Here is a 23,432-nt window from a genome sequence, read left to right as displayed (position 1 = left end):
ACGAGTGAAATGTCCAGCTAACTATAACGTGTGTGAAACCTATGGTTTTTTCACTGAATTTGCAAGGTTTTTTAAATGCTAATTCCTAACTATAACATGTGTGAAACCTATGGTTTTTTCAGTGAATTTGCAAGGTTTTTTAAATGCTAATCCTTAACTATAACATGTGTGAAACCTATGGTTTTTTCAGTGAATTTGCAAGGTTTTTTAAATGCTAATTTCTAACTATAACCTGTGTGAAACCCATTGTTTTTTCAGTGAATTTGTATGGTTTTTTAAATGCTAATTCTTACCTATAACATATGTGATTCCCATATTTTTTTTTATTGATTTTGTATGATTTTTTTATTATAAATTCTTATCTTAAATGTGTTTTTTTTTTTAAAAAAAACAAGTTTTTTTTTAACTTTTTATTCTCTTAAAACACTGTTTTTTAAAAAAAAAATATGCAATATATCAAGTTTTCTCTTTTTTTTTTTTTACCAAACAGGTAAGATATATTAGTATAACATAGTTTACGCAATGTTTTATCTACTCTGTTTGCGTATAGTTACGCAATTTGCATAGCCGCGCGTACTGTGCGTGGGGCGCGTAGGCGTGTACGCTACACGCGCACGTTACGCGGAAGTGTTGTAGAGTGACTGTTTTGCGCATGCGCGCGAGCGCGTGTCTTTTTTACGCGCATGCGCACTTTTACCGTAAGCGCACCGTAAGCGCACCGTAAGCGTAACGTACGCGCACGGTGGGTCATGTGATCATGAAACACAACTTTTGATTGGTTGAAACTACTTTCAGTTCTAGAACTCTCCTACACCACACCCATTCCCCTCATTTCTGCTTGTGATCCCTTAGGAGAAGGAGCTGACTTGTCTTTGTGATACGATGGCAGAACAGCACTCTTCTGCTGAGAGTGAGGCTAGCAGCACCACCATCAGGCAGAGAAGGAGGAAACAGAAGGGCTCTTTCATATGGGAGTATTTCAGTTTTCCAGAGGGTGAGAAAAAAGTCAATGCTGCCTTGGTGACTTGCAAGCTGTGCCAGCGTGTACTTTCGCGAGGTAATCCCAACAAGAAGTATTCCTTTGGGAATCACACTATGTTGAGACACCTTGAGGATGTGCATCCTAGGACACATGCACGACATACTAGGGGCAACCCTTCAGTAAGTCGAGCAAGCACATCCACAGCAGCTCAACCGAGTCCTCCTTCGGAAGCTCAGCAGAGCCCTTCATCTGTGAGGGCACATTCACCTTTTTCTGAACCTCTGGAAATGAACCCTCGGTTTGGTAGGGTTACTATGCGGTGTTCATTTTGCCATGATCTAATTGTTCATAGGGAGACCAGTGTTTCCCTCATTAACAACAGAATAGATCAGCACAAATGTCCAACCAGCTAATGTTCCCATACTTCCTTTCCTCTGTCCCTGCATGAACACAACGGCTCTTTTAAGAGCCAACCTTACCTCTCAACTAAAATGTAAATGAAATTACTTGAAAAAATGGTGGGTTTTTTTTGAAAATTTTCTTTCACAATCTGAAAAAAAAGAAAAGTATTAATATTTAATAAATCAATATATTACACAGTACACGTATTTACATGTTTTTCCCCAAAAATTTTTTGCCTTTTTTTTGCTGTTTTCAGAATATATTGCATTTCACTATAAATTGTGAAAGCAATTGCATTCATCATTTAACAGCGGGCAAAAAAAAAATAACAATCTCAAAGATTGTATAAAAAAAGCCCAGAATCTCTTTTAACTTAAACATAACATTATAGAAATGCATAATATTCTAAAAAATATCAACTAATATCAATACTTATTTCTTTAAAATACCGTCTGACATTTTTGTTTCAGAAGTATAATCACAAAAATATATCTCAAATAACTCCACAATACATCTGGTTCCATTTCCTTTAGGCCAAATAGTAATTTTAAATTTTTTGGATTAAATTTCCAATGGTAATCCAATAAAATTCTAAAGTTTAAATTGTACAGATCTCACCGATTCTCTGTAACATTTTGGTTTCCGAAAGATTAATTAATAATTAAATAAGTCCACAATACAATTGTTTACCTTTCCTCATGGCCAAATAGTAATTTTAAAAATCTTTTTTGAATAAATTTCCAATGGCAATCCAATAACATTCCAAAATTTAAATTGTGCAGATGTTACCGATTTTGTCTAAATTTTTGGTTTTCCAAAGTTTCATTAAAAATTTAAAAAGTCCACATTACAATTGGTTACCTTTCCATTAGGCCAAATGATAATTTGAAAAATCATTTTTTTGAAAATTCCAATGGTAATCCAATAAAATGGTAAAATTGTTTTGTACACATCTTGCCAAGTCTCTCTAAAATTTAGGTTTCAGGAAGATTAGATAGGAATTTGCTAAATCAAAAGGCAAACGTTGCTTGAAAATCAATTGGAAATCATTACACAGTGTCCAGCCTTTTTCACATTTAAGATAAACTGTGTAATGTCCAGAAGTAACAGTAGGTCCTTCATGGAAAATTATTGCAACTGTTACAAAAGTTTTTCCTGAAATTGATAATTGCTGTCCTGTAAACTTCTTTATTAAAGTATCCAATTTTGAACCATCAGCTTTACATCGGTGCATCATTAAAATTACATATTGTCCGTATTCCTTTAAAAGTAACGTTGAAAACATTTTAGATTGACACTCACTGCATTCCATGTTATGATTAGCATCTTTAACTAATTTAGCAAAAGTGACTGTTTTACTTTCTGGCAATGTTAAATAAATAAACCTTTCAGAATCAACATTAGAGCCACATGTATTGTAACAGTTTTCACAACTATGTTCCCATTTATAAGAGAGACCAAACACATTTTCAATGGGAACCCCTTCTTCTTCCAGTACCTGAAGAAAAAACATCAAGAATTCCTGTGCGTCTTGCAGTACATTTTGAGAAAACTGTGTTCGTCCTGAACATACATCTAAAAGTTTTCTAATTTCAGTAGCACTTTCTATTTGAGTTTTATCATTACTCGGCTTTTGAAAAAGGAGACTCAACTCAGAACAGAATCTTTTTCTCTGATTTACTATTATCTGCTCTTGCACACTTTCCAGATAAAATGCAACATTCAGCACTACATTAGCGTAGCAGTTGACACCAGAGCTATTTTCAAAATGACATCCTACAACCTCTTCTTCATTTTCCTTTTTCTTTTTGCTTGCAATTACATCACTCCTCTTTTTTTCCTCCTCTCTACATCTTCATTACAGATATTCTCATTTCTCCTTTTACGAGAAACTACACGTTTCTCCAACACAGGATACTGACCTAAATGAGGAGCATAGGTTCTTCTTAATCTATTATACTCCTTTACACAATTTGTATCAGCACTAACTTTTGAGTCATCAAAGTCTATCATGAATAAACCAGATAATGTTTTCACTCGTGACAAAGCTACATAAGCCATACCTTCTTTGAACACAGTTGAACCAATGTTCACAAAAGCACAATCTACAGTCAATCCTTGAGACTTGTGAATAGTTACAGCATATGCTAGCGAAAACGGAAACTGCTTCCTACGTACATATAAGTCTTTCACAAGCATGAAACGAACTGAACAACGACAAATGTCTTTAACTTCTTCTATCTGATCAAATTTTATTTTTAAACATTCAATTCCATCTTTTTTCTGATAATTAATAAAACCCACAACTCTTCCCATAGCTCCATTAACTAAACCTTTTTCAACATCCAAATTTCTCCTTAAAAATACTCTACAGTTCATGCAAACATATAGATTTTTTTCTAATCCAGCTGTTTTGGAAATGTTCTTCTCTAGTGAATCCAATTTATTTTTCAGTGTGCCTGTTAATGTGATAGTAATTCTTCCATCCTCAATTTTGTCCACTGCTTCCAATTTCCTGATATCTTCCTTTTCCAATTTTAAAAGCTCCTCATTGAATATTGAGCATTCACGTAGAGTTGGCATTAAGCAGATGACACTTTTCTTTTCTGCAATGTTCTTCTATATCTTCTCTGCAACTATTTCTTCCTTTGGAAATAAATTATGTAGCAGCCGACTCTGTAATGCTTTTTTGCCAACTTCTGTGAGTAGTCCAATTCTGATATCTTTCAGAATACTTCCATATTCTTCATCGTTTGCTTGCCTCATATTAGTAGTAAGTTCCTTGTACTCAAAGAAGGACCAAATATTTGCATTACCGATGCTTCCCAATGATTTCTTTGTGTCTTCATGTGTCACAGTATTAAACACTGGTTGTCCTTTAACTGGAGTAAGCTGTAGAAGATCCCCAAAAACTATGACATGTTTTCCACCAAATAACACGTCATAGTCTGTCCTTAGAATTTGCTGCATTCTTAAATGCACAAAGGCAAGCATTAAGTTTGATACCATGCTTACCTCATCAATAATGAGAACTTTCATCTTCTTCAATACTCTTGAAACTTCCAAGCATGCTTCTCCAGTTAGCTTGTTGTATTGTATTTTGTTCTCATGCTCCACTGGTAACATTAGCAAACGATGTAAGGTGATTCCTTTTATGTTATATGCTGCTAACCCAGTTGGAGCAGTAACCACACAAGACAAAGTAGAATCAGTTTTTTGCTGTAGGTAGCTTCTGATGACTTTTATTAGGAAACTTTTTCCAGTTCCAGCTTGTCCGCTTACATACATCCTGATTGGATGAAATGATGTGCATGAGCACTCTTTTTTTTCATGTAGAAATCCGTGATCAATTTTGCTTCTGATCTCTTCATAAATTTGTTGCTGCTCTTCATTCAGTTGTCTTTCCAAATTTTGTAAGTCTATAAATTCTTCTTGAGCTTGATTCATAGCCGTTTCCACTTCATTCATGGCTATTGATGCTTCATTTTCAACGATTGGTTGTCCTAGGGGATCTTGACTGAGTGTTCCTGAACTTTGGCTGTCTTGAGAACTGTCTCTAGCTACTTCAGCTGCAATTGTAGTTTCCTGTTCAATTTCTTCATTTAACATTTGCAGATAAGTTGAGAATGTACTGCATTGTATGCTGTCTTTGCAAGCATTAAAAGAATCTTCATAGCTTTGAAATTCTCCCAGTAGTTCATCCTCTGTACGCCATGGTTTAAACAGTAGTGTCGCAACTCAGCTTCCTGTGATTTATCAAACTTCCTTTTGTTTGCTTCACCAAACATCCTTCCTCACCAATGACTTTATATTTTCCATTGTTGATGTCTTCTGCGGCTTTCCGTGAATAAATGTAGTTCTGCAGCACTTCATAGAGACACATGTTCTCCAGATGATGACTTCTTTTTGGATAATATGTATCCAACATGTTTGATTTCAAAATATCTGTACTTTCTGGGTCATTCTCGGCCAAATATTCAATTTCTCCAACAGATTTCAGTACCCGATTTCTCATTGCTGCAAGGCCTAAACTTGCCCAAATTCTTCTTCTTGATTTCGAGTAGAGACTTGCAGAAGATAACCTATCTGAACATTCGTAGGATCCAATTTCTCGATGCGATAACATCTTTAAACTGAAACTGTACAGCTTCTTACTGACAGTCTTCTCGTGAGAAATCTCTTCCCACATTTCTTTCAATTCAGTTTTTTCAGATTTAGTAATGTAAGACGTTACATATCGAGCAACAGCAATGGAATTGTCAGCTACATACTGTATATCCATGTTAGCATTCCACATGGATAAAATTACTGGGTTGTAGTCATTTATATTTTTTGATTCTTCTTTTCTTTTAAGGTTGTAGGTATTCTTAGGTGATTTTCTTGTGATAGTATGTCTCACAGATGACATAAAACTGTTTACTCTTCCATTTGAAAGAACAGGTCTAGGAAATCCAAATCGACATTTAGTGTAGTATTTTTCTTTGCTCTTGTATTTCCGTCGACAGTATTTTCCACACCGATGACTTTGGAAACGTAAAACTTGCTCCTTTAACTTTTTCTCTTCTGTGCTTTTTGGTATAGCACATGTTGCATATTCTTCAATGTAAGATAACACTGCTTCATCAGCATCTGTTCCAAACTTTGGGGCATCCTTGATCCACAACAGCATATGAATATGAGGAGCACCTCTTGCCTGGTACTCTTTTCTCCAAAAGAAATCCACTAATTCTCCAAGAGGTGGATTTTTTTATTGCAGATGAAGGACATCATAGCCTCAAATCTATGATTGAAATATCTGCAAACATTAACCGGATCCAATGAGCACAGTTCTCCTGCTGTCTTGTATTCGATGTTTTTAATGTTTGAATTTGCCTCTTGTAGAAAATCCAGTAAATCATCCCAAGCGTACTCAGCACAGCTTAGGGTAAGGAACCATGTTGGTGTCCCTAAATTCCGTAACATGCATTTTAATTCACCATGGCGTCTGTACCAATATTCATTTGTCCCACGCTGACAAGCCATCAGATTGATCAGTTGTGTTTCCAAATGATCATCTCGGTGCTGCACTTTCTCCATAAAATCCTTAGCAGACACATTTTGTAAATGTACTCCACTTTTTAAAATGTGATATACTGCATAAGACAGTGCAGACAAGTCGCTTTCAAATAAAAGATGGAACAAATAAGGAATACTTTGTCGAAATCTGGGATCTTCAGCATATAGTCTTGTAGTCCGATACTCAGAAGCTGGAATCTGTTCTGGACGTTCATCGTATCGTCCTCCTTTTCCTTTAGGAAACAGCTGGGGAAAACATCGAGCTTCCAAGCTCTCCTCCCATACACTCACGGGAGTTCCTTTTGCTTTCTTCATCTGAAACAGATCAATATTGTCTCCCATAACTTCTTTTGAATGAAGAGGATGTATGCTAAAATGTTCATAAATTTCTTCTTCCTTTGACTTGTCCACTTTTTCAATTTATCCAGTTGATGTTTCTGTGTCTTCTTGTAAATCTTCTTCTTCTTCTTCTATATAATTTGATTCATACCATTTGTTATTCCTTTTCAAATACAAATTTGCTCTTTGTACTTTCCGTACATCTACCAGCTCCTGCCAAATCTTCTTATTCTTTGTAGGTACACCATTAACCAGAATAACTAATGGTTCAGTTTCCAAAGTATCCGCATCAATAGTTTCCATATTTTTTTTCAAATCCAAGGGCAAATACACCACTCTAACTTTTAAACCTCTCAGTAAATCTGAAGGAGGTAATTTACCAGTTTTGGGCTCCATACGTACTATGGTCTGGAACGGATGAACACATTGAATAAGTATAGACTCATATGTATTTAATTCAGAAAGTTCAGCAGGAATAGCATCCAATTCTAAATTATTATGTACAGCTCTGGTCGGCATTCTATTTTCCTCTAACTTGTTGTAACAGTATTTACAAATACGCTGATCTTCACCCAATTCAAAACAATTTTCTAGAAATATATATGTGGCAAAATCTTTCCACTTATAATTATCTTCATTTTCACTCTTTCTGTAGAGATCAACATTCCTAGTTTGTTTTCTATAATGAGTTCTGCGGCAACAAATACAAGTAATATTTGGTCTTTCATTAGAGATTTTTTCAAATTTTGTTATGTGATCATTAAATGTCTTACTTACAGAGGGTTCTACATTCTCTTCCACTTCTTTCTCATTTACTGTGTCCTTTTCTGCACTGTTTTGTTCAGGACCAAAGTAACAAAACTGAATTTCATCAACAACCTTCTCTACATCTGATACCGATCCACGGAACAGAGCCCTATTCAATTCATCTAACTTTATTGCTGGACTTTTAGCAAAATACAATCGTCTCACAAACTTTCTCATTTCAGTATGATGAACAGCCAGCATCCTAAAATGATGGAAAACACTATTACACACTTTTCTAGATAGACAAGCCAGAGAATGACCCTGCAAACCAGTATTCTCTCTCACTCTGCATGGATCTAGACTTTGAAGCACCTTAATCTTCTGTTTTACTCTTTTTTTACTATATTCTCTTAGAAACTCACGAAATTTATCAATAGATTCCTGACGCACAGTGCAAATACTACTACAATTCCAAGTGTACACTGGGGCTTTAGGACGTCTCCCCATAGCCTCATCCGCCATCACTTGTACCTCATCTCTTGAAACCATTATCTCCTTCTCCATTATGCAACCATTTTTCACTTCATAAGCACGACCTCTGGTGTCAACTGCATGCAGCAAACTATTACTTTGAAAATAACTCTTCATTAAAAAAAGGTTCACTACTTGAACTATGCATCCATTTTCCTAAAAACACTTTACAAAAGTTTGTTCTGTTCACTACTCTTTTCCATTTGCTTTGTGATTTCAGTACATTAACCAGTTTATCTAATGTACGCATCCTATTCAAAATTAAAATGAATAGTTTCCTTTTTAATTCTAATGCCTTTGCTGCAATGGCTTCAATTTCTTTTTTTCTCTTGTAATATTTTGCCTTTTGCTTATATTTCTTCACATCCTTTATCAAATTGGACATAACTCTTCTCTGAAACATTTTTCTACGTATCTCTTTAAACGCTGTTTTTCTGTTTAAGTTAATCTTTGTTGTTGCAGAAGGTATATTTGCATTAACTAAATTCTCAATTTTTTCCTGTTTTTTTCTATTGAAAACATTCTTTCCAGTACAGACATTTTGTACATTTTTCCTTTTTTTGAAGATGTTCTTTAAAAAATCTTTTGTCTGCTTACCAGAAGATTTGTTCTTTTTCCCAACATGAGCATCTCCAACTAACTTAGGTCCTCCAGTTGTCTTCAAATATAGGTTTTTTTTGTAGTCTTTCTTTAGTCTGGATTTTGTAGGCATCTTAAATTTTGTTCACTGCTCTTTAGCAATACCTGAAAAAAACTAAAAAAAAATTCCTTTATTTTATTTAAATATATTACTACATTTTTTATGATCTTTTCAAATCTTAAAATACTATGTACCCCTTTCCTACAAGTGAAAATCACAATAACACCATCACAAATTAAATATCTAAAAACAATTCCTGTGTGCACACAGAGTCATGGTTTGAAATTAGGCAGAAAACGAAATTTCTTTGCCAATTGCAAAGCATACTTTCTACTACTTTTTTGGCAAGTGATAAGTACTTTTACAGTCTGACACATTTTGAATCCACTTTTCAGATTATGAAAACAGCACATGTCCAAACAGCTTTTTCAGACCAGCAACATGTGTAACCTGGGTGACTGACTACACTCCAGCAAGGGCAACCAGCCTTACTGATGCTGAATGTATTTGCATTACTGACTGAAATCTCAAACCCCACTCGGTTGTGAATACTGTGCATGATTCCACAGGATAACCAGCTGGCTGTGTGCTAAGAGTCTGCTTCTGCATACAAAAAAATGGCTCCCCCTTTCCATCTAATACAAATGTAAAATCACCAGAGCAATACGCAATACATCTCTGCCTGTAATTCCTATTTACACACAGGGTCATGTTTTCACATTAGTCACAAAACGAAATTTCTTTGCCAATTTGAAAGCACACTTGCTACTCTTTTTTTTTTTGGCAAGTGATAAACACTTTTACAGACTGACACATTATGAATCCTCTTTTCAGATTCTGATAAAAGCACATGTCCAAACTGCTTTTTAAGACCAGCACCATGTGTAACCTGGGTGACTGACTACACTCCAGCAAGGGCAACCAGCCTTAGTGATGCTGAATGTATTTGCATTACTGACTGAAACCTCAAACCCCACTCGGTTGTAAATACTATGCATGATTCCACAGGATAACCAGCTGGCTGTGTGCTAAGTCTGCTTCTGCATACAAAAAAATGGCTCCCCCTTTCCATCTAATACAAATGTAAAATCACCAGAGCAATACCAAACAGCTTTCTGAGACCAGCAACATGTGTAACCTGGGTGACTCACTACACTCCAGCAAGGGCAACCAGCCTCACTGATGCTGAATGTATTTGCATTACTGAGTGCAACCTCAAACCCTTAAAGTATTCCTTATTTTTACCAGTACACCTTAAATTTTCGTGAAAACATAGTCCATATTATTTTACATGTTCCTCACATTTAAATTTCTCCCAAAACAGAAAATGATAAACACAACTTCAACAAAAGGAATTCCAATTCTATTATTCATTTCTTAATTTACCATATACATCCCCTCTCAAACTCTAAACTCACCTTTAAAATTAGTTAGTTGTGAAAGAAATGTGGCACTCAAACAGCAGATTATCAGAGCCAGGATCTCTGTTCTCTACACCTCTCTCCTCTCAGCAGAACCAGATAATGGCAAAGTTTCCCTCTCTTTTTCCACACATATACATGTAAGTTTCAAATCTCAGTGCTTCCCCCTTTTTTTCAAATGTAATCACACATTTCTATTGGTTGAAAACCAACCCTTTTCCAAAAGTACCCTTCCCCCAACTTGACTTCTGCCTAGTACCCTTCCCCCAACTTGACTTCTGCCTGCTACCATAGCAACAGCTCTTGAAACACTGCTGTGTAGAGTCAGGTCAGAAGTTCACCAAACAATGTTTCATTTCCAAAGAGCAGGAGTGCTTGACTTTTCAAACCTAACAGCAAATCCATAGTACTGTTCTTTGGTAACACATTTTTCTGTACCAATACAAAACATGCTTCTATAAATTTACACATACAGCCTAGTTTTTATTCTAGAATGGTATGAAACAGCCAATCAGGTTTTTAAAAAAAATATGTATGCCTCCATTTCCAAACTGCCTTTCATTTCTTTTTACCATTCTACTGAATTACACCTCCTGAGTGCATCCAGTTCTCCTTTGAAGATGTTCACAGTGTGGATTGTAGGGCACAGCTATGTCTTCTGGAGTGAAAAGTATGCAGAGAAAACAGATATGGTGAGAGACCTTGCTTTATCAAATGTAGACATTAAATGGATTGGTCAGAGAGGGTTAAAGTGGCACCAATTGATGCCATTGGTGAAATCCTTCATGCAAATCCAACACCCTGACCTCATAATAGTGCACTGTGGTGGCAATGACCTAGGCACTTTGACTGGGGTAGGTCTGGAAATGCTTATGAAGGAGACCTTTGCACAACTGTTTTCACTTTTCCCTAAAACTGCCTTTGTGTTTTCTAACATATGCCAAAGGCAAAAATGGAACTGGTCCAATCATTTCTGTCCACAGATTGACAAACCAAGAAAGCACGTCAACAAATCTGTTTCTGCTTTCCTCCGAGACTATGGTATGGGTTCCATTTACCACAACAACTTGCGTTACGACATGCAAGACATTTATAGAGGAGATGGTGTGCACTTCAATGATGAAGGGAACAGAGTCTTCCTCTTGAACCTTAGACTCTGCATCGGTACTTACTTGTAGGTACCACTAAAAAATCACTTCATAAACACAACGGCTCTTTTTAAAGCCCCCTAATATCTAAACACTTAAATCTGAATTTTATTTCTCTTTTTTTTTTTTTTTTTTCTACCGTACGCGTACGGTAAGCTTACCGTAAGCTTACCGTACGCGTACCCCGCGATTTTTTTTTAAAATTAATAAATGGTTTTTTTGTACTTTTCTGTCCTTCTTTGACCCCCTTTCAAATGTTAGGGGGTCTGTAACTCTCCTCCTTGCCCCCTTTTCAAGTTATCACCCTTTTTTTTCTGTGTGAAACACACAAAATGGCGGCCACCGCTTCCTGGTTTCGACCGATTCGAATGTTTACTAAGATCTAACAGCCAATCAGAATCGCGCTCGCGCACGTCACCGTACGCGTACGGTAAGCTTACCGTAAGCGCACGGTAAGCGCACCGTAAGCTGCCACAGATATATATATATTGATTTAAATGCTATTTTCTCAGGAACTACTGAACAGATTTACACCAGACCTACAAAAGGCACTTCCTTGACCTGAGGACAACCTCTCTGCCAAATTTCAAGTAACTCTGTTCAGCCGTTCGGGCTGTAGCTGTGTCTAAAGGTCCTATGGAAAAATGCATGGGAAAAACGCGTTTTGGGACCCCCCTTTTTTCTCAGCCCCCGCTTGACGAATCCCCCCGAGACTTTCAGGGTAGGAGCGGAGCGTAGCGCCCCACCTATTTTGAAAATTTCGCGAGGATTCGTCGACCGGCGCCAAAGTTATTCCAAATAGAATGTTGCGGATTTCCTATGGAAACAGGGTCCTAACTATAACTACCTACTGGCGACCGCCAGTAGGTAAAATATATATATATATATATATATATATATATATATATATATATATATATATATATATATATATATAATTTGTAACAGTTTTATATAGCGCGAACTTGACCCAAATCGGGTATCATAGCGCTTTACATAGCACCAGTTGCGCTGAGGATACAGTAATTTTTGTTAGGCACGGGGAGATTAAGTGATTTGCCCAGAATAACAATATGTTCAGCGTCATTGCCGAGACTCGAACCAAGTTCTCCAGATTCAAAGTCGACAGCCCTAGCTGTTAAGCAAATGGCAAAATATAAGCATTCCAGTTGAGGGAAACTGAGGGATTTAAATACTTACAACTTGGGTACGCTCTACGGGGGCATTTGCTGTAGGGGGAACAACTGCCGGAGTCCTCTCCTCTGGAGGTCTGTCTCCTTACCTGCAGCAGAAGATCTCGGTTGTATACCGTAAGTTGGATAATAATTCCCCAGACCCATTAGTTTAGTTGGGGGAGGATCTGGGAGACCTGGATGATGAGGATTGGTTGGAGGCGATCCAAAGCCCCCGAGAGATAGCCATCCGAGCTAGGTTCCGCCTAATTCAGCTTTGGCTTTTACGCCACTCATTCTTCTCGCACTTGGTTGGCAAAAATGGGGAGGGCAACCAATTCTGATTGCTTGAGAGGCTGCTTTCAGGAGGGAACCTATTTCCACATTCTCAGGGCGTGCCCCAAAAAACAGAATACTGGGGGGAGAATTGAGGTAATGTCCCTAGTGCTATCGGTTATCGTCGCACTGTGTGCCAAATGGCTGCTGCTGGCAGTAGTGGGAGAGAAAGATTGGTCCAAATACCTGAAAATATGTCTCGCACTGGCAGCGGGGTGGCAGAACGTAATATAGCCAGGGCGTAGGGTAGGGCTGAGCCTCCTAGGCTGAGTGATTGGATGTCGGACCTCGATTGGTGCCTGGAGGCAGAGAAAGTGATTTATCAGAGATGGGGCTGCCCGAAGAAAGGGGAGCAGGTGTGGGGGCTAACACAATAGGAGCCACAGGGGGAAAGAAGACGAGCACGGCCGCCCCCCACTCAATACATTATAACAACCAATGGCCTGCCCTGCGATACACCTACTCATATAATGCCGACATTAACAGGGTTGTTTCTTTTTATTATACCATCAGAGGTTTTAGGTGAACCATATGTGAAGTTGATTTGGAACCCCAATAGCCCTGAAGAAGTTGCGTGATGATTTGGCAACGAAACATGTTGACACTACAGAATTGATTATGGTTTGATTGAAACCATTTTTAATCGTGGGAGCTTACAGCATTCAATAAAGTTACGGCAAGCTAGTAAGCACTACCTGTTTTTTAATGGTGAGAATTAGATTTTCATGTTCTCACTGGGGTCCATTTGGCACGTATAAAAGCACTCGGCACTGTTATTCTTTTCACCACTTCACTACACTGAGATTATATATCGGTACATTATAATTTTTGTTCACACGGAGTAAGAGCAACCTATGATGAGAAGTGTGTATGCCGATGAGTACCAACCAGCAACCCCTCTTGGTGTTACCACCGTGAGGTGCTCTTTCTCTCCCTTCACCTTTTTTCTAGTCCACTTTGGGTAGAAGTGGTGCTATAATGGTTTTTTTGACACTTTTAAATTGATACACCACGACTTGGGAGTAGTGATAGGAAACACAATTTAGGGAATCAGAAAGGATTGAAACCCTGTTAATGTCGGCATTATATGAGTAGGTGTATCGCAGGGCAGGCCATTGGTTGTTATAATAGCAGGTGTGGGGGACCTGGCAGGAATATAGAGGATTCTGAGGGTGGGGTGGAGGGTGGCAAGGACTGTCCCGTGTGCCGGGGGGACTTGTAGACTGAAGGGCTTGTTGGAGTTTGGCTGTAAAAACGCCCCCGTTTATTACAGATACGACATACTGTACGGGGAGCCTTAACTACAGGAAGCCTTTACCTTGCAATGTATGTACTATAGGAACAGAATTGTATCCGTGCAAATATCATGTGATGAGCATAATATAATAAAAGAGTTCTAAATTTGTGTATATATATATATATATATATATATATATATATATATATATATATATATATATATAGTTTTGTTTTTTTTTTAAAAAAAATTTTTTAAGAGCAGGCTTTCATATTTGAATGTTTGCTCTTTGAGCTAGTGCTTCTGCTTACTGTCATTAATATTTGTGGTAACTGGTTTTTGTTTTTATCTATACATTTATTTGATTTTTGAGTGTGCGATTATTATGACTTCATGAATTAACAGAACACGCGGTGTGGCTGGCACTGGATACGTAGCAGCTTTTTTCAAGGTTTTTTTAAACGATATAACTGCTTACGGTCACATGTGTTTGCTATTTTTTTATTCTGTGACTACAGATGTTACTCGCTCTAAGCGAAGTTGACCTATTTTACTAACCTTGGAAGGGATGATGTGCCATGATTCGACCCTGTGGCCTGTAGGTTATGCACGGCTCTCTGTAGAAGATGCACTTGCCGCTGTAGCTTCCTCCTCAAAGGATGTTCTAGTTACTGATATTTCATCAGTTCAGTTTTTGTCAAATTTACTCAGGTTTGGTTTTTGTAGACTGGAGTTAAAATGCTCTTTGTAGTGACTTGTGTTTTTATTTCACCAGGGGACTTAAAGTCGTCCCAGATGAACAAGTGATCGAAATGTACGAAGGTTCGCACGTCCCCTTAGAACAAATGAGTGACTTCTACGGAAAGGTGAGTTGGATAACTTACACTAGCTGTGATTCTCAAGTAGAAGCAGTCACTTTTTGTGTTCATCCAGCATATTTACTGTCCTATAAAACAGTTTACTTGTTCCACTTTCTCAAATGAGTCCTACCTAGAAGCTTGTTTTCGAGTGGCAACTAATCCAGGCAGATAGGTCAGTGAGGAATCCGTGGTTGTCTCACATCAGTGTGTTCTTTCTTGCTGCTAGTTGCTGAATTGAGTTAGTGATGTTGAGCCGGAGAGTAGGGTTGTAAAGTAAAAATCAAGCCTGCCTAAAGGTTTGAAAATTAGGTGAAATGGCTCCATCGATTTACTGTAGAGTTTTTAGTGACGAGTGTGTTTGGGGTAGAAAGAACTTTGCAGCCTCTAAAATAAAACCTGCAATCTCAAAAGTTAATACACGTTTCTCTTTGCAAAGATGTAGACAATTCCAGTGTATTGGTAGGGAAAATGTGCGTGTGCTTGTCTCCGAATTGTAAACTGCCCCGTGTTTTAGGAAACAGCCACTCACCCGACTGGTGAGAAGTGTTTTCCACGTTGTTTGAATTAATGTTTCTGGAACGCGTGGCGTTGTTTGTGTGCAGAGCTCCGAGGGGAACACGATGAAGCAGTTCATGGATATATTCTCCTTACCAGAGATGACGCTTCTGTCCTGCGCCAATGAACACTTTCTAAAGAATAACATCGACTATGAGCCTGTCCACCTCTACAAGGACGTCAAGGTAATTCAACACTCTTGCGTTTTCTCTTAATTAGAGATGTCCATATTCAATGTATTCATACTTCTTGAAGCTGACTTTCCTGTGACTTGTTTATGAAAGGATTTTTTAATGATGAGTCTTTTTCTTACATTCCTTCAATTGTTTTAAACAATAACCCTTCTAAAAGAACCCGTTGTGGAATGCATGGTGGAAAGTGGGTACCAATGCTGTGATTAAGTTCTAATAAGGAGAAGGCCAATGTTGGAAACATATGATCTAATGCTAGAGTTCTGGGTTATAAATGTAACTGTTAGTCATTACATGTGCAATGCGTTGTTTAGTGAGGGAACGAATGCTGCGATTTTAAGATCCATACCAGAGGTATACTTTTGAAAAACAGAGGCTGCACTGCCCTTGTGTTTGCAGAAGAAGTGTACTGCAGAGATCCTGCGATTTTATTGGCTATATTTCTACAGCCAGACTGTACTAGTCCAAACCAATGCTATGGAATAATATCAGAGCACACAAATTGACTTGCAGTTTTAAGAAAATGGAATATCAATCAAAATAGATTTTGTGTGTATTAAGTTTGTTTCACATGCAGCCAACACCCGTATCTTTTGGGCAATCATGTATAAAATAGTGATCAAATTGAAGATCAGAAAACAGCAAAAATACCACCCTGCCTGATTCATGCATTATTGAGAGGCAGAATTCCTTCGGACAATGTATCCCGATACTACACTAATTGATACAAATACACATGATGCACTGACAAAGGTGTTCAAGAAGGAGAATGCCTTTGAGTGTGCCAGGTAGCCCTTCATGCCTGTAACCTTGACAAAGAAGAACTTTCCAGATATGCTTAACAGTGCTTACAGAAATGAAATTGTAACCTGACGTCATAAGTGTGTAGGCAGGATTAAGCTTTGAAATTCAACCAATACACTTACCAGGGCTGTCCTTTGGCCCCGGTATATTCTTCCTGGTCATAGTGCTCCTGCCTCAATCTATCCGGCTGCACCCTGAGTTCACCGGACTGGGGGAGGCCAACCATGTCGCTCTCTTAGTGGATAAGGTTGTTTTATTAGGTCTCGCCTGACCCAGCGCATACGCTGGTCTGGCGAGACTTATTGAGAGGGCTCCAAAAAGTGCTACCAGGCCAGCCTAGAGCTACAGTGCAGGTGCGCGGGCCCACGCGCCGCGCTTGACCGCGATTACTTTAACTTTCGCGACCGCACGGCCGCTTGGCATAGCCAATAGGTCTCGCTTTTGGGACCTTATAAGTATTTAGTTATGCAACTGTTGCATGGCTAAACACTTATAAGGTTCCAAAGGCGAGACCTATTGGCTATGCCAATGCTTGTATTTTCTTAAAACCAAGAAAACAGGCAGTACTTATACGAATACATGCAAAATTATGTACTAAAATGGAGTTACGAATTAATCGTAGCCTAGGAGGAAATAACAAGGATCCAGGAAATAAACCTGGCATCATACAGAATCCTTTGTACTGCTCAATGCATCAGTGAGTGAAGGCAGGGAAGGGTGACTCAGGAAGTAATACTTGCAAGGAAAGACCACAAGATAAGGGCAGTCTTCTCAGAAGAAGAAACTGTAGTCACAGGACTACAGGGGCTGCTTGGAAGCTGAGGCAAGTAGATAGACAAGCAAGAGTACGTTAAGAAGGTTTAATCCTAGTTAAAGAAATGTTTATATATATGACAAGAGGCCTCCTGGTAGCTTAGAGAAAGGCCTTGGGATCGATTCCAGCAGATTGCTCTCTTAGCAGTCATACAGCAAAGTTACAGTGCGGACCTGCTCTGCTAGAGACTGAACTGAGCTAGGTAGTGCTCCTAGGGACTTGGGTGCAACACCTGAAGTCTTTCCCTTATCTGATTGAACCTACAACAAACCAGAGGTCACACTGGAGCAGTTAATTGTAGAAAAAAGAATAACCAGAGCATAGGATAGACCAATATCAAGAGCAGAGAACTGGACAATCGGAAAGTATTGGAGGGAAAGAGTGAGAGTGAATTCTATCCTAGTGTTAGCTCAAATATTGATAGGATTGGTAGGGAGTGTGGAAGAAATCTGAGAGCAGAAATTATGAAGAAGGCTTCATAAATCAATACAGAAAAATTACGAGATCAAAAAGAAGTTGCGCCTAACGAGCACTGGAACAATTAGTGTCCTGTTGGTACTGGTAAACCTGAACAAGGACTCGGAACAAGGAACTCTAGGAAGTACCCAAAAGGTACTGGGACAACTAATGCCCTGTTGGTACATACAACTACCACAGTAATAAGGCTACAGACAAAAGTAACAAGCTCAAGGAAGAAAATAACCACTGCCAAACTCAGTGTATACATGGTCAGAAGCCCAGCAGGCAAGATACAGAAATGTAGGGTATAAGGCAGAAAGGAAATGCCAGAAACAAGGGGAGATAGGAAGAAAGAGATGAAGCAGAATGCTGGATAAGGCAGCACCAGGAAAGAAGGCAGGACACATCACAAGCAGTAGCAGGATTCTGGCACTGAAAGGCTCACCAATGCAGGCAACTTGGGTACAAAGTTAGAGCTCCCGGTAACACCAGTTTATAGCATGAATTGTGACAGAAGAAGACCCTCTTTGCAGCTCACACCCACAAAGGTTGAAACTGATTGGAGCACAGACAGGTATGAGTTAGCTGTAGCACAGTGTAGGTGAGAGCAGTTAAAGCCTCTCCTTCATCTCTCCTCCTCATTGATTGAATAGAGATTTCCGTAGGTAACAAGTGAAAATAAGTAAATTCCGGAATGTAACATGTAATCAATCGGCTTCAGAAATTCCAAGAAAGCGCACAAAGGATTACGGTGCATGCTTGAGGTAACAACACAGTGTTCATATTATGATCAAATGTACTAAAGATCTCCCTTCCATGTCTCAGGCAAAGGGAAGACCAACCATATAGATCAGTAGTTGGAAAGAAATCTCTGGAATGGAATCCAGCTGGACATAGAGGATTAGGAATGCTTCTAACAGAACGTCGGAGTTTGGCAAAGTTTCCAAACTTGTGTTCATGATGGAGACTGGGCCACAGAAGGTCTTCCAGTAGAACCACCCGATTGTGGGACAGGAAGATCCTGACATATATACACAGTTGAATTCCATGTACCTACAAACAATTTAAATCCTTATAATCATTACCCATAATCCACGAAACCTATAAAGTGAAATGTCACCACTCTACTCACAAAACTAGAAGCAAAACTAAAATGATGAGTGGAAGTGATGAAGGAGTTAGCTACCCAGGCTGCTCTACTTGTATCAGTGCTTACCACGGCAACCGGTGGTACAAGATGTTCTTGATTTACAGAGATGCTACATTCATCCATATAGAGTTATTGGTGTCCTTGGATTAAAAAAAAAACCTCTCAGGATCGTGCATGTAGAGGCTATGAGAACTGGGCGTGCAAAACTCTTTAATGTACTTTGAAGCTGCACATTCTTCTGCACAAGGAAGTGATTGCAGCATGGATAAAACGACCCTGTGTTAACATGTAATAAGATTACATCTTCCCAACACGGGTGAATTCACTGGTGGTTATCCAGTCATAAACAAATATTAACATTGGACATACCTCACAATTCAAAATTATGGACACCTATTTTACCTTGATGCACCATTATTACAAACAATAAAACTTTGGGGAATGAAATAACTCTTTCCTGATTAAACAGCCGCAAAAAAGCTTTAGGAGGATCCCCTTGGGATGCATTTTAAACATGGAAGGAGAGAGGGCATTTTGCAATGAGAAAATGTTAAAAAGAAAAACAATGTAGAGCCCACTTTGATGCCAATATGCTGGGGTAACATACTTCACTGAAAAAGTGCATTGAAGTACTGAGAATTGAATGGCAAGCTGTTCCACTCCAAGACTACACATATACGTAAGCCGTTTGTGACTACAAGACTAGTTTTCAAGCCACAACATTTCGACCCTGGAAGCAATCAAAGCTGATGATCTCACCAAAGTCTGAAGCAGGCAACATAATGATGCTCAGATATTTGGACATCAAACTGTGAACAAATGGTCCAATTAGCAGCTGGGATATTCTTGTTTCAACAGGTCTGTGAAATGAAGAATACAAAAAGGAAGAACATCATGTATGATGAACTCACTATGAAGAAAAATGTCATTTTGCATTCTATTAAGGTTTATGAAGAATACATTTTGAAGAGTAACGCAATGAATACAAATTCTGATCACCATATACATGTCTCTCTAACCATTAGCATAACCTTAACTAAAACCCTAATCTTAGGCAATGCCTTACAGTTACCTTATGACCAGAGTGCAAAATCTATCTGCAAACATAGTCCAAAGTACACTCCCACCTCTAAAACTCAGAGGCGGCCAGCACTGCAAGAGGTGAAAAATAAAATGGAGCTCCCAGACCTTCTAAATTCTACGAGCACCAGTACTCCCGCCGCCAGTACCTTAACACTCTCTAATAATAGAAGGAGAATAAGGTGGCGGACAATTGAGCAGTCACCACACATGTTTGCCACACTGTATTCTGTAATTATTTCGTCTTTATCAGAATTGGGGGAGGCTGCTATGACAATGGACTTTCTCCATAACAACGATAGAATAGCGACTTTGCATGCAGAATTGACATCCAATCTGACCGACATATTCTATCCCAGGGCATCTGCTAAGGTGAAACAGGGGGCCAAAGAAACCTGGTTTAATGATTCCTCCCGAAAGACCAAACAAGCTTTGTTAAAAGCTATCAAAGTTAAGGATAGGCTAGTAATAAAAACAAATGAGGGTGCTCTACTGAGTTAACATCCAATGAGCAAAGAATAGCTGGGAATTAGAAAGATGAGAGGCCATTCAAATTGCCCTAATAAACAGGGACATGAATGTGGTCTGGGCAGTAGTGTGTACAGGCAGTTGTGAAGGGAAATCAGCCTTAGAGCTGAATATTGCAGCGGCTGTGTGGAAGACTGACTTTCAGGCCCTATACACCACAAAGGATGTTCCACCCCCAACGGATGAAACCTCTTTAATATTCTCTGGGACCATTTATGAAGAGCCCCACGGGATTACCCTGACAGAAGTTCTAAACGCCATTAAAAAGCTTCCCCTCTGAAAAGCTCCAGGACTTGACAAGTTTACCAGGAGATTTATTCCGGTCAGAACCAGAAATATGGGGTCCCTACTTATGGGCAATAGTTAATGCCATTATGAGAGGCATGGCGATCCCGGAAACTCGGGCTGTGGCAGAACGTTTCCCAGTATTTAACAAGCATTGGCATAGCCAATAGGTCTCGCTTTTGGGACCTAATAAGTATTTAGTTATGCAGCACAATATCCTTGGTACAACAACATCAACTGTTGCATGGCTAAACACTTATAAGGTCCCAAAGGCGAGACCTATTGGCTATGCCAATGCTTGTTTATCTTATAGATGTATTCTAAACAGAAAGCAAACACTGTCGACACTGTTCAGCGCAGTAGAATTTTTAAAAGTTTTAATTTAGGGCACAAATTCAAAAACGGACCTATTGGCTTTCCAAATGCTTATTGTAATCCAGCTCTGATGGCACCAAGTGTTGGAGACATTACATATGCTTCATTACCGCGGTGGGTGGATGGTTAGTTTCCAAAAGATGGCCCAACGTTTTGACCTTACCCTTTACACCCATCCAGTGATTATATTGACATAGTCAGACTGTTTTTTTGCCTAGCATTCTCTCTTAGAAGAACTTGTAGAGGGAACCGGAAGCATTACAATTTTACACACCGGGAAACAATAAAGACAAACCCTTCTTTCTTTTTTTTTTTCCAGTCGTTTTAGATAGCGCACACTCGACCCGAAAGTATTTGAGCGCTACACACGAGCACCAGTTATGTTACACAGGGACACATTCATTTTTAGCAGGCAAGGGTAGAGTAAGTGATTTGCCCAGAATCACAGGATGTTCTGCTGATGCCCCAAGTCCGGAGCCAGCAACTCTGGCCGTTAAGCCACATCCTATCTGGGTTTTAGGACTGTACTGCCAGGCAGAGCAGAGAGTGAGAGAGGGGGCTTGTCGCTGGCTTAGCTGCTTTGTATGTTGGGCAGGACAGTGTTTTCGGATATGACTTTCGAAGACAAGCCCTTGGCCGCCGGCTGCACGCAGGCTGCTGCTGAGCTAGCAGCTCCTGTTTTACAGGCACGTGGCCAGTCACTAGACCGCTGATGGTGGTTGGAGGCAGTCTACAAAGGCACGGTGCGGCGATATAAGCCAGCAGGGGGGCGCATTTACTTCAGGCTAAGCGAGCATTGTGTAGGCCAGCTATGGCGTGGAACCGACCCCTCAGCGTATACGTGGGACTATTTGCTGTCTCAACAGTACACTGAATCATGACACGTTAACTTTTTAACCTTATAGATGCATTCTAAACAGAAAGCAAACACTGTCGACACTGTTCAGCGCAGTAGAATTTTAAAAAGTTTTAATTTAGGGCACAAAATGAAAGCAAGACCTATTGGCTTTCCAAATGCTTATTGTAATCCAGCTCTGATGGCACCAAGTGTTGGAGACATTACATATGCTTCATTACGGCGGTGGGTGGATGGTTAGTTTCCAAAAGATGGCCCAATGTTTGCGCAAAGATTAGATTTATAAAACTAAACTGCAGCAATGTTCCACAGACTCTTCTGGTCGCAAAATGTACAATTTTCAGAGACTGCCTGAAAATGAAGATTGAGTCAGCAATATAGCTGTGCTCATAATTACTTTCTCATTGTGTAGAACCATACTTCACATGACGCTCAAAATAAAAAAGGAATAGAATTTGGCTAAAAGGATAAAGTATGCATTTTTTTATTTGTACCCAAGAATGAGAGTTCAGAGGTAGGTGAAATTCCCACCGGTCAAAAATCTGGAATATCCATAATGCAGTGCAACTGTAAGAACTTTAGTGAAAAAACGAACTTTGTTGGCACAAATAATCAAACTACAATTTTGAGAAAATCAATGATCCTCAAATGCATGGATTGACACATCTCAAGGGAAGCATGTGGTAATGGGACAACACTGGACCCTTTTAAGTGTTTTTTGGATGCACATTTTCAAAGAAATTATCCAGTCTTTGGCCCGCAGAAGCACAGCATCAAGCAAAATTTACTAATCCCAGACATTTTCTAAAAAATATGCGAGGCCTTTGGGAATCTAGCAGCTTTTCTTTGGTGCTGGTCTGAGGAAATCCGCTACCTTTGATGAAAACTACCAGCGCAAATATTGACAGCTAGATTAATTCAGTCGTTAAACACATATTTTCCAGTCAAAATACTTCCCCCCCACATGCAAAGGCGCACACTGAGCACCCAAAAGGGAAAGGTCGGAATTGCAGCCATATTCCACAGTCAAGTAGGGGTACAACTCGGGTACTCTGCTGTGGGACCTTGCACCAAAGTAACACTGGCATCACCACATATCTCTGGGAAGTAAGCACGCTCGGGAATCCAGAATAGGGCTATTTCTATTGGCCCTACAATATTGCAAACTGATCCCACTGGAATGATGATATTAGAGAAAATGTCATTCTGACATTAAAAAATAAAATAGAAGCTATATTCAAATTAGTGGCCTACAATACCATATCTTCTGGGACCTGCAACCCCATCAACCTGAAATGGAGGTAGTGTATGAGTGTGAGTAATGCCCTATGAGAGATGGTCTGGCTACTGGTCAGCTTGTGTGATCTACTGAGTCCACAATGCATTTTCAGGGGGCAGAAGAAGGGCTAACAGATGTTATCGTGGAGCTGTGTGTGTTGGAATCCGGAAGACATCTTCCTAAGTG

At 39.2% G+C, this 23,432-nt stretch overlaps 1 protein-coding gene across 2 annotated transcripts in view; it reads left to right on the top strand.

Annotated features, from left to right (window-relative positions):
- The window catches only part of NT5DC3 (5'-nucleotidase domain containing 3), a 402,542-nt gene that overhangs the window by 127,341 nt on the left and 251,769 nt on the right, over positions 1–23,432 (top strand). For both annotated transcript variants that reach the window (XM_085653247.1, XM_085653246.1), the window contains exons 5-6: positions 14,786–14,876; positions 15,473–15,610. In XM_085653247.1, coding sequence (XP_085509373.1) covers positions 14,786–14,876; positions 15,473–15,610 — 229 coding nt within the window. The remainder of the gene's footprint in view (positions 1–14,785; positions 14,877–15,472; positions 15,611–23,432) is intronic.

The sequence above is a fragment of the Triturus cristatus genome, chromosome 4_1 (genome assembly GCF_964204655.1).
Source record: "Triturus cristatus chromosome 4_1, aTriCri1.1, whole genome shotgun sequence".
In the NCBI taxonomy this organism is placed as follows: domain Eukaryota; kingdom Metazoa; phylum Chordata; class Amphibia; order Caudata; family Salamandridae; genus Triturus; species Triturus cristatus.
This window is presented reverse-complemented; position numbering and strand designations above follow the sequence as displayed.